The following is a 12,060-nucleotide window of genomic DNA, read 5'->3' as shown; positions in this document are numbered from 1 at the left end:
TGGGTTTGAATAGAGCCTGGGAGTGGCTGGGTCATTACACATATTGAATCCATTTCCTTAAGTTAAGTATCCTCGCACCTTCTTGTCAACTGTCTAAATGGGCCATCTTGATTATCATTACAAAAGTTTTTTTTCTCCTGCTGATAATAGCTCATCTTAACTAATTAGCCGCTCACAGTTTGTATGGCAACTTCCAACTTATCTCTGTGTGTGTGTGTGTGTATATATATATATATATATATATATGAAATCATATCTATCTTCTTACTATGTTCCATTCTATGCATCCAAAGAAGTGGGCTGTAGCCCACAAAAGCTTATGCTCTAATAAATTTTTTCATCTCTAAGGTGCCACAAGTCCTCCTGTTCTTTTTCTGATTCCTTAGGGACAAATTATTTGGTGGCCTCAGAGTGCGGCCACCACCTCTGGCTGATGGCCGCTCACACTTGTTCCTAAAATACTTGATTAGTTTTAGGAAAAACAAATAAATTATGCACATCCACACGTCCAACTCATTGTAATGTACTTATTGCAAGCTAGTAATTCTGTTGTGAAAAGTGATATTAACAAACATACGAGTATCACTTTTCACAGCAGATTTACTTAGCCCCAGCAAGCTTGGGGACAAATTAAGCCGTGGATAGGGCAGTCGGGGGAGGCAGCGGGGGCCGGGGGAGGTGGGGTGGGGTGGGGGGCCGGGGCAGACAGCAGGGGGCTGGAGCTCGAAGCCCCCCAGACAGAGCCTGGTCCCGCGGCTGGTCTGGGTGGGATGTGTGGCTGGGGGCAGAGGAGTGCGTGTGTAGAGTTTTAGCTTAAGCTGCCGCTCCTGTTCTCTTAGCTCTGAGGTCGCTGGGTCAATCCCCCAGTGCCTCTGCTAAGAGGTAGCATCACACAAGTAGCGTGCTGAGCCATGGGGGCAAGGTCGAGCCTTGTGTTGACCCAAGTGACTCCTGCAGCTAGTTATGTGGTTTAATGGCCCAGGGGCCACGTGCCCGCAGCTCTGATAAACTGCAGCTTATATGAGGGGTGCTCGGGGCTGACAACCAGGCCAATCTGGGACTAATCCTGCAAGGGGTGACCTGCCCCAAAGCCAGAGGAAACGCAGGGTGCTCAAGACCTCCTTGGCTAGGACCCTCCATGCCTTGCTAATGGATTCGGTAGGGGCAGTACCTGTGACTCTGGGGTGGCATTAAAAGCAAAGGGCCCTTTGGGCTTCCCAGGTGGTGATAAGCGCCCTCCCAATCTGGGGCAGGGCGTGGATTGTGCACCCTGTGATGGGGTGTGTGCTCAGGAAATCTGTGTCCTCCTGGGGCTTTGGGGGAGGGATAGACACGCCCTCCCCCCCAAGTTCTCCCCTGCACCCGCTTTGTCCAGGTGCAAATGACTCCCCAGGGGACAAGGCCCGGTGAGAGGTGACTAAGTTCTGCAGGCAGCTGCAGGTCATGTGAAACCGAACACCCAGCCAGCTCCGCACTCTGCAGGCCTCCCCCACCCGCCAGGCCCATATGCAAATCTGAGTAAACCCTGCATGAAACTGACAGCCCATATTTTCCAGCTTCCTGCCCGACTTCCTCAATCCAGCCAGCATAAAAAGAACTAGCAGGCAAGCAGGGCTGCAGCATCCCGGCTCTCATCTCTGCTCGGCGTCTCTTTGGGGCACGGAGAAGAGGTTGCTAACTTTGGTATCCGAGAGCAGCCACGACTTACAGGTGAGGCCCCGCTTTCCTCCTTAGCAGCAAAGGGGGATAAGATAGCTCTCCAGACACAGCCACCAGGGCTGCTGGGTCTGCTCGCTCCGAAGCTGGCGCCCCATGCCTGTGGGGTACGATGCAGAAAGATTCTCCTGCCTGTGCCCTGTGGCCCAGATTACAGAGCTTTCCCTGGGGGGCAGAAGAGGTTTCATAGCCCCGGGCAGTAGCTTTTGCTGGTCTCGGAATAGGTTCTTTGTTCGCTTTCGTTTCCTTCTTCCCCTGAGCATCTGGACCGACCAGCAGAGGCCTGGGGCAGTTTCAGAAGTTTGCTGCTGGGGCTGAACTTCCCCCAGGCCCAGGGGAATGGAAGCAGTTTGGAATCCCGGGTTGATAGCCCGGCTTGTAAACTGAATGGGGAGTCTGGCTTGTTAGTTTTATGGGAGCACTTGGAGGCCTTCCTGGAGAGCCAGGGCTTCCACTGGGCTAGGTCCGGTGCATACTTGAAGTGAGAAACAGCCCCCGCCCTCAGGGGCTTCCACTCAGAATTGACCAGGCAGATAAAAGGTGAGAGAGGGGAAACTGAGGCATGGAGAGGGAGACGTGACTTCCCCCAGGATCACGCCAGAGACAGAAACCAGGTGCTCTGTGCCCAGTCCAGTGCTCCAGCCATTATACCGCCCTGGGGGTCACTGATTTCTGAAGAGGGGTTTAGCAAGCTGAGCTCAGCACGGGGAAGGCGGGTTGCAGAGCGGGAGGAGCCGTCCATTCATCCCTGGTCACTGGCACGCTGGGTGCCGGGCAGGGCTGGAGGGTGGACGCGGGCAGAGGGCACTGAAGCAAGCGTGACAGAGCGGTGATGACGCTGGCTGTGACAGGTTTCAGAGTGGAAGCCGTGTGAGTCTGTATCAGCAAAAATGAGGATACTGAGGGAGGATACCACTACAAAAGTTATTTATCCTGCTCTTAATTGAATTGTCTCATTAGACTGACCTCACACTTGGTAAGGCAACTCCCATCTTTTCATGTATTTATATTTGCTCCTGTATTTTCCACTCCATGCATCTGATGAAGTGGGTTCTAGCCCACGGAAGCTTGTGCTCAAATAAATTTTAGTCTCTAAGGTGCCACAAGGACTCCTCGTGGAGCTCAGGGCTTGATCCTGGCAGCTGACGAGGGCAGGAGCGCCTGTTGGGGGACCTGCATTCTACACCCAGCTCCGTGCCCCTGGGACACGTCCCTTCCCCACGCTGCCCTGCATTTCTGAAGTTGGGAAATGGGGATAGCAGGCTTGAGAAGAGGCAGGGCAGTCCAGTGGTTAGAGCAACTGGTCCAGCAACCAGGACACCTGGGATCTGTTCCCAGCAAGGCCGCTGACTTGCTGCAAGACCTCAGGCCAGTCTGGGCCTCATTCTGTGCCTCAGTTTTCCTATCTGTAAGGTGGCAATAACGTTACCTGCCTGTGGAAAATGCCTTGAACAGGAGGGAGCTAAGGCAGCAATGAGCTGCAATGGGTTTTATCCTGGGCCGGCCTACGCCAGGCCGAGCTGCCGTAGAGCCGAGTTAACGAGCCCAGCCGGCTTGCCCTGCATTCCTCCAAAATCTCCCAGGCGTCTGCCAAAAGGCCCTAATGGGAAACAGCTGCTGGGGCTCATGTGATGGTTGCTTGTGCATCCGACCAGGCTGTCCCAGCCAGCTGGGAGTCCAGGGGCTGGGATCCGGCTGGTGAAAGAAGAGCCTACCTCACACTGAGGTTTTCATTGACCGCCCCCATGTAAAACCCTCCCCCTGCCCAGGCTTTGCGTTTTTGGTCCGGGGAGTGGAGTGCTTCCGAGGGCTCCATGTCACCAGAATTCAGGAGCAAAGTCCTTGCTCTAGTCACGGAGCAGGCACAGTGCAGAACGGGGCAGGGCCGGAGCCCACCCCCCTCCCCCCAGCAATGCTAAGCCCCAGCGACCTGCAGCCGCAGGGGTAATCTACAGGAGGCAATCACTTGAGCTGCAGCTGTGTTAGAACAGGGTGCGAACGCCTGCCGGTGTAATGACACCCCCTCCCCTGCGGGTCATCAGCCAGGTTTGAACCCAAACTTTCAGAACCACAACCCAGACTTCCACCGCTTGAGCTAAAAGGGCAGCTCTGGCAGCTGTAGTAGGCAGTTATCCTCTATGCGGACTGGCCACTAGAGGGGGACCTGGCCCACATTTTGCCATGCGTTGTGCATGCAGGGTATGCAACCTCTACAGCCATGGGGATCTGTATTGACCCTGTGTGGTTGGAGGTCGTCGGGGTGGGGGGAGGGGGGAGTCTCGTATCGCTTTAACCTGTCCAATGCTGCCCTCCTACATTGCCCTGCTCATGGCTTTCCCCTCCGCCCTGGCAGGATGTGGTGGATCAGCCTCCTAGCCCTGCTGCTCCCAGCAGTGAAGGCCAGCGTGTACCCAGAGGAGGCGCTGGATTCCCAGTGGGAGCTATGGAAGAAAACCTACCGCAAAGAGTACAACGGCAAGGTACCCAGGGTGGGGCAGGAGTCCGGCAGCTCCATACGGGTCAGGACGCTTGGGGGAGCAGTGGGCTTCAGCACAGCTGTGGGGCTGAACGCTCAGCAGGCCAGGCCCCAAAAGCAGCCGTCGCCCCGCTAGCACGCACGGGGATCTAGAGCCGAGGTCTGTCTCCTCTGCTAAAGACCGTGGGGCTGGTTTGCCCTCATGTGGTCGCTGCTCGCACCACTGCAGAGACCTGCCACATCAGGGGGACCGGTAGCACTTTACACCCACTCTGCCCCAGCACGAATGGGTGTGGAGAGTCAGGCCTCTGGCTTTCCTGTAGCTGGAACACTGAGATTTTTTGAGAACGGGGCAGCTGGTTTTTGAGTGGCTGATGGAGTGCCTGGCACTGGCAATGAGATTCCCCTTCCCTGGAGGGGTAAGGAGTGGAGGGATTAGGGTTATGGGCAGAGCGGGTCTTGTAGGGCTAGAAGTTTGGTGGCAGAGGGGTTATGGGAGACCCCCAAAAGAGGGTAGGAGCTAGCAATGGGGAAAGGCCAAGAGGCTGCATGACCCTGGGGGAACGTAGGACTAGAGCTTAAGGCTAGACTGGACCCTAATGAGCCACTAAGCCTGACCTCCTGCATCAGAGGTCCCGAGTTATCCCCTGCACGAGGCACGTCCAGGATTTGAACTTTGGTCCGCTGGCACAAAAGGCGAGGGCCATCTGCTGCGGCACCCCCAACCACTTGTTACTGCTTTGGCCAGCCTGGGGAATTCTCCGAAGCTTGAAAGCAATTGTGCGCCACCAGGATGTTGCATGGATGTTGACTGGCTCTTATGGACTGGGGTAGAGGCAGTCAGGTCTAGTGGATGGAGCAGGGGTACACGTTGGGGATCGAAGCCAAGGGTTGGCACCAGTCAGCTGCCAGTTCCCAGAGCCAGGGATCAAGCCAGAGGGAGAACCAGCACTGGAAGCTGGGGGTCAGAGCCGTGGTCAGGTGCCAAAGGCCAGAGCCAAGGATCACGCAGGAGTCAGGTGCAGAAGTCCGAGGCCAGGGTGGGATCCGGGAATGGTCACCGGGGGCGAGCACGGTGGGAACAGGAGCAGAGCAGGAACCAGGAATATGACTGGGTGTGGGGGCCAGCCCCAAGCAGGGTTTGATGCAACCACAACTGGAAACTACCTGGTTCCTCAGACAAACTTCCTATTCCTCCTTCTGGTTTAAACAGCATAGCTGGACCAATCGGTGGAGCTGGGCAATCTTCCAATCAGAGCTCCCAGGGGTGGTGCCTTGGCTGGGGCTATAGCCCAGTAGGCTTCAGTAGCCATTGAGTGGAGGCCAGGATGTGGCAGGTGTCTGGGGACTCCCAGGCCTGGGTTCAAGACCCGGGAGATCACCTTGCCCATCCCAGGGCAATATGGGAGGCTCTATTTCAGAGCTCTCGATCTCTGTGGTGCACTGGGACAGCGATAACTCTCACCCCCACCACGTAGGCTCCAGACCCTGCTGTAGCTCCCCATGCTAGCGCCGGCGGGAGTCTGAGCAGGGTCCGGCCCTTGGCATCCAATAGCCTGGTGTGTTTCCATTCCTGAACCCTCCTTGCCTCACAGATGGACGAGCTCTCGCGGCGGCTGATCTGGGAGAAGAACCTCAAGTACATCGCCACCCACAACCTGGAGTTCTCTCTGGGCACCCACACCTACGAACTGGCCATGAACCACCTGGGGGACATGGTAGGTGGATGATATGCCGGGGTATTCCGGATCCTCTGTGAATTATCCCACGGTGCTGCAGCAGCGTTACCATCTGTCCGTCTGCCCCACGATCATCGCTGGGGAGTTCGGCTTAGGGTAACCAGATGCCTGGTTTTCGACGGGAACGCCTGGTTGAAAAGGGACCCTGGCGGCTCCGGTCAGCACCAATGACCGTCTGGTCGGCGGTGCTGTGGGATCTGAGGCAGACTAGTCCCTACCTGTCCTGGTGCCAGTAGGTCCGGCTCCTGCGGGGGAGTCACGGGGCTCCTCACCTGGCCCCACCCCGGAGCCCTCACCCCAACCCCCTGCCCCAGCCCAGTGAAAGTGCGTGAAGGTGCTGCTGCAGTACATATGCTAACGAGGTGGGGAAGAAGATCTCGCCAAGCGTCTGAGCATGGGGCTTTGCTCCTATCCCCATCTGTCCAGGCACCGAGTCTGGCTGCTGGACCATAGGGGCACGACCTGCTTCCGCGTCTGTACACTTTGACCCCTGCGTCCGTGCTGCACCAGCTTAAACACTGTTCATGGCAGGGCAAGAGAGGGGAGTTCTCTCTTGGTGGAAGCTCATGTTTCCTCTCCAGCCGGGGCGTGCGCCAGCCTGGCAGGTTTAGACACACTAAAGTTCTCCTCTACCGTGCAATTCCCCAGGCAGTGCCTTTGGTTCACGGCCCCTCCTGCCCTGGGCCACGCGCGGCAGCTCTCGCCAAACGGCGACTACAAAACTGTCCGCCAGCACCCAGCTTTGCCAAACGTCCGCCTCTCCTTCCCTAGACCAGCGAGGAGGTGGTGCAGAAGATGACGGGGCTGAAGGTCCCTCCGTCGCGTGGGCCCAGCAATGACACGGTCTACGTTCCCGACTGGGAGGAGAGGGTGCCGGACTCGGTGGACTGGAGGAAGAAGGGCTACGTGACGCCCGTGAAGAACCAGGTAAGCAGTGCTGTTGTCCAAGGTCGGCGCTTCCTTGTCCTCCCCGGTTGAACCGTACGGCTGCCCTACACTGCACTTTGCTTGTTGGCCAAGATTTTCAGGACCAGCTCAGAGAGCAGGTGGCCGGGATCTGAGCTGGTTTCCACAGAGGTGGAGTGGCTCTGGATTTAGGCCAGGGTGATGGAGATCTGACTCCTGTGAGATCCTTACATATCAGTGGGGGGAATAATCACAAATACTGGCTGTTTTCTGCTCTCCCTCTCTGCTTCTTCTGCCCCTCGGGCTAGGAACAGCCTCTCATTTCTGACCATCTTCCCTCCTGTGTGTCAGGGCCAGTGCGGCTCCTGCTGGGCTTTCAGCTCCGTCGGGGCCCTGGAGGGGCAGCTCAAGCGGCAGACCGGGAAGATGCTGTCTCTCAGCCCTCAGAACCTGGTCGACTGCGTGACCAACAATGACGGCTGCGGGGGCGGCTACATGACCAACGCCTTCGAGTACGTGAAGGAGAACAGGGGCATTGACTCGGAGGACTCCTACCCCTACATCGGCCAGGTCAGTGCACCGGCTTTGGCTCTATCAACTTGGTGACAGAGATGGGGGCAGAGGGGGAGGGATTATGGTGATGCACCAGTCCAGGCGTGAGGTCTGCTCCCCATGGCACTGAGGGCAAAGCAGCCGCTAACTCCTTGGAGTAGAATTTTGCAAGGCTGGGAGAGGGGGACTCGCACCTTCTTGCCCAGAGGATGGCAGTGAGTGGAGCTGGCTTGATCCAGTCCAGATAAGGGGCAGTCACTAGATGGTGACTCTAGTGACCACTGACTTCCTGCTGCCGCTGGGGAAATAACCTGTGCCAGCTCTGCCCTGACGAGACGCCTCCCGCTCCCTGCCCACTTGTGTAGGACCAGGAGGAGCTTAGCCGGCAGCTGCTCTACGTCTCCGGCAGACGCTTGCTGTAGGGAGCTGTGCCATGGTGTAAGAGCTCCTGAGATGGGGCAGGGCTCCTCGCCAGACCTGGGCAGCACTTCCAGGACACCTAATTTACTCCAGGAAAAATGCAGTTTTGGTCGAGGTGAAACAATCCCTGATTTTGACGTGAATCATTTCGGCCAAGCGGTGGTGATGGTGGTGCTGTGCCCCCCCTCCCATGACTTCTAGCCCTGCCAGGGCACGCCCTTGGCAGGCGGGAGCCCCCGTTTTCAGGCTCCGCTCCCCTGAACGGACCAGCCCCGAGTGCTTTGCTTCGGTTCATCAAAAACACCAGAAAAAATTCAGATTTTGGTTCAACCTGAATTGAAAAATCACTTATTCGCCCAGCTCGACTCACAACTGAGCCTCCTGGCTCTCCGCCAGCTCAGGTCACTGATCCCCCCGCAGCCCAGCTGTCCCCCACTCTGGCTCTCAACCTGTCACTCCTGACACCCACGCGACCCGCGTTCCTCTGCAGCCAGCTCCCCGGCTGCCGCTACTTCCTCCTGAGCGGCCCCCTCTGGTCACGCTACCTGCTTCTGGGCTGGAGAGATCGTGGGAGCTCCCTGCTGGCTGGACCTTTCGCTTACGGTTCACACACTGCCCAGGAATGAGCCAGCAGCTTCCTTACAGAGCTAGCAGCTTTCTCCAGCGTCTCCAGGCCGCTGCGTACTGACCCAGTCCAGTGCCCCAGCAGGGCAGTTCTCCCCTAAAAGCCGGGATGGGTTCTGCAGGTGTCCTTGTCTCCCCAGGACAGTTGTTCCAAACTCCTGATCGGGATGACGGAGGAGGACGTTTTCCTGGGGTATCAGGGGCATAAAGCAACTCTCCTCCCACCTCCCCACCCCCCGGGTATTTTGCCCTTGCCTGGCTCTGATCATGAGAGCTGGCTGGGAAATTCTAATTATTTATTCTTTTCCCCCAGCACAAAGTTTGGATGAAATTGAAAAAGGTTTTGTTTTCCGCAGAGTTCTCAGAGTTTTTATTGGAAACCAAAATTTTAACTTTAGGGGGTTTTTTGGGGGTTTTTTTTTTGCAACCGGACACTGAAAAATGTCAACTGGTCGGTCAAACCCGCAGGTTTCTCTCACAGTAGCCAGACCTTTTCAGTTTTGGTTGCAGAAAACGGGGGGATAAAATTTAAAAAAAAAAAAACACTATAAAACGGAGACAAAATCAGAATCCCCTGGAAATTTCCGATTCAACAAAGCAGCCAGTTTCCTTCCCCCGAAAACCTCCTTTGACGGTGAAATTGCAACCTGCCCTATTGGTGACATCACCGGCTGCGCTCTCTGCCCCCTGCAGGATGAAACCTGCATGTACAGCCCTACCGGAAAAGCCGCCAAGTGTCGTGGGTACAAGGAAATCCCAGAAGGGAATGAGAAGGCCTTGAAGAGAGCTGTGGCCAGGGTGGGGCCTGTGTCTGTGGGCATTGATGCCAGCCTGTCCTCCTTCCAGTTCTACAGCAGAGGTAGGAAGAGTGGAACCTAATGAGCCCCAGGTGATGAGTAGAGACTCATCGGGATTGCCCATAGGGTGGGGTCTATTCCGCCTTGGCTTTTGCTGGTGGGAAGGGAGTCTCAGGTATGTTGGGCATCGAGGGGAGGGTAAGACCCCACTCTCCGCATTTCATCCCACTCCATCATCATCACATCTTCCACCCTGGGCTGTGCAGATGCCACGGAAATGCAGCCACCTCTGGGGTGGAAGGCAGCCGCTGGGCAGACAGATGAGGAGGAGGAATTTTGACAAAGGGCATCCCTTGATCTAATGCGAAGTGCCAGCTGATCTTTAACGCACAGGCAGAGCAGACAGGAGCTGGGTTCTGGGATAGCTTCTGCCACACAGTGAGTTGTGTGTAGTGTGCCCCTTCTATGCTAATGATGCTGGAGTTGTCCGGTGAGGAACTCCCTGGACAGGGTGGGGGTGTGTGTGTGTGTGTGTGTGTGCTTGCAAGTCCAAGCTGCCTGCAGGGTGAGGATCCTGCTTTACAATGGGCTGACTTGTAACAATCAGCGTAACAACTAACGGCAGCTAGCATTGATTGTAATGCTTTGCATGGACAGCTGATGACATTTAAAAGGTGGCCAAATTTGAAACTGATTAAAAGGAAATAGATTCCAAGGCCAACAAGGACCACGGTCATCATCCAACAGGGGTAGTCAATAGGCGGACTGCGGCCCAAATCTGGACTGCCGGACATTTTTTGAATGGACTCCCAAATCTTTTTATTTACTTATTGTTTTCTATGGAATCTGGACCTTTGACTGCACCTTGATCAAGACATTTGGACCTTGACAAAAAATAATTATTTGCTCTGATAGTCTGACCACCTGTATAAAACAAGCCGTAGGGCTTCCCTGAATTAGCTCCTCTTGGGCTGTTTTACTAAGCTAGGCTGTCTAGTTCAACCTTGACTGTAAAATTGCTTGTGAGGGGGAATCCACTATTCACCTCAGTAAATTGTTTCCGCGGTTAATCACCCTCACTGTTAACAACTTGCACTTGGTTTCCAGTCTTTTCCACACCGAGTGTAATTGGGCTGCGGAACTCATTGCCACAGGAAGGTGGTGAGACCAAGAATTTAACAAGATCCCAAAAGAGATTAGACCTTTATGTAGATAACACGCGCAGCCAGAGTTGTCGCCATTAACGCTCACCATTTTTGGAAGGGATATTAAACCTCATGCTTCAGGATTTAATAATAACAGGCCCTAGATGAGAGGTAGGGGCTATCGGTAGATCTCAAAGCGCTTTGCAAAGGAAGTCAGTATCATTATTCCTATTGTATAGATGGGGAAACTGAGTGGGGGATGGGTTTAAGCCTTGCTCTAGTTATTAGAGACCAGGATGAGATCTAACATGGCAGACAGATTATCCCACATCCGCCTACTGTGGGGTTCTTGCGCTTTCTTCAGAAGCGCTATCAGAGACGACATTCTGGGCTAGCTGGGCCATGGGGCTGGTCCAGTCTGGCGATTCCTATGTCCCAAAGTGCTGTTATACCCACGAGTGACTCCTGCCCTCCGTCCGCCAGGTGTGTACTACGATGAAAGCTGCAGCGCTGAGAACATCAACCACGCAGTGCTGGCCGTGGGATATGGCACCCAGAAGGGCAGCAAGCACTGGATCGTCAAGAACAGGTAATGCAACGCCAGCCCGTGCCTTCTAAGGGCACCTGCCTCCGAGTGCAGCCGCAGCCTCTGCCAGGAGCCCCGTGGTGAGGAAAGGTGGCACTGGGCCAGGGTGATCTTACAGAAATGGGGAAGGGCCAGTGAATCCTGGCAGAGCTTTTCACTCCCTCTCTTTTCCCTCCACAGCTGGGGAGAGGGCTGGGGCAACAAGGGTTATATCCTGATGGCCCGGAACATGAACAACGCCTGCGGCATCGCCAACCTGGCCAGCTTCCCCAAGATGTGAGCCCGCTGCCCCGAGCACTGTTCCAAAGCAGCGGCTGGATTTTTGAGCTGGCATCGTGGAGTATCTGCATCTCTGACTCAGCGTCCGGGGCTGTCTCCTCCTCGGCTTCTGTACTAGCCTTTTGTGCTTGCCATTTTTATACTCTGCCCTTCTCTTTTTTGATCTGCAAAGTCTGACGAGGGATTGTCCCTGCTCTATGAGCCCCCCCACCCCCACCCCCCAAAACGTAAGCATCTCCCTCTCCCTGGGATGCGTGGGTAAAAGAACACAGACGCTGTTGCTGGGATTAGAACTCTCACCCAGCAGCTCCAGAGGAGCAGGTCTCTACCCATATGAGCTGTAGAACTATAGCCATCGCGTCTCCTAAATCCTGGATCTGCTCCGTGGCCCCAACGTCCCTCATTCGTATGCAGCAGTCCGTTGCAGCCCGTATGATGCACGCCCTGCTGCTGAGTTCTGTCCTGCCCCACCCCCCACTATAGGGACAGAGACACACAGGTGAGAGGGATCGCGTAACCCAGATTCTGAAACCTTGGGATGCATCAGCAAAGTGCGGGGAGGTTGCCTGGATCCCACCTCCTAGTGAGGTTCTGCAGGTGGCTTCATGTTCCCCCTGTCCTGTCTGTCCTTCGTTCCACTGGAGACATTGCCTCGCTGGGGTTGGAAGGGGAGGATGCTTTGCCTGTGTTTTGGCACATATGGCAACCACTGTGCCCACTCCGTATCCCATGCACACTTGCAGCCCTACTCCAGTGTGCCAGGTTCTGGTGAGACTGACATGATTTTATTTTTAAATAAACCCAGTTGGGAATAACCCGT

The 12,060-nt window shown here is 55.5% G+C and overlaps 1 protein-coding gene across 1 annotated transcript; it reads left to right on the top strand.

Moving 5' to 3' along the window:
- Positions 1–1,585: 1,585 nt before the first annotated feature.
- On the top strand, positions 1,586–12,060 carry LOC144279406 (cathepsin K). The gene is made up of 8 exons (XM_077840899.1): positions 1,586–1,710; positions 4,070–4,196; positions 5,788–5,910; positions 6,703–6,858; positions 7,189–7,407; positions 9,127–9,292; positions 10,859–10,964; positions 11,142–12,060. Exons 2-8 carry the CDS (start codon positions 4,071–4,073, stop codon positions 11,239–11,241), a joined length of 996 nt encoding a protein of 331 aa, XP_077697025.1. The 5' UTR covers positions 1,586–1,710; position 4,070; the 3' UTR covers positions 11,242–12,060.

Source organism: Eretmochelys imbricata, chromosome 24, assembly GCF_965152235.1.
Source record: "Eretmochelys imbricata isolate rEreImb1 chromosome 24, rEreImb1.hap1, whole genome shotgun sequence".
NCBI classification, from domain to species: Eukaryota; Metazoa; Chordata; order Testudines; family Cheloniidae; genus Eretmochelys; species Eretmochelys imbricata.
Note: the sequence above shows the minus strand (reverse complement) of the source record. Positions and strands in the feature narration are given on the sequence as shown.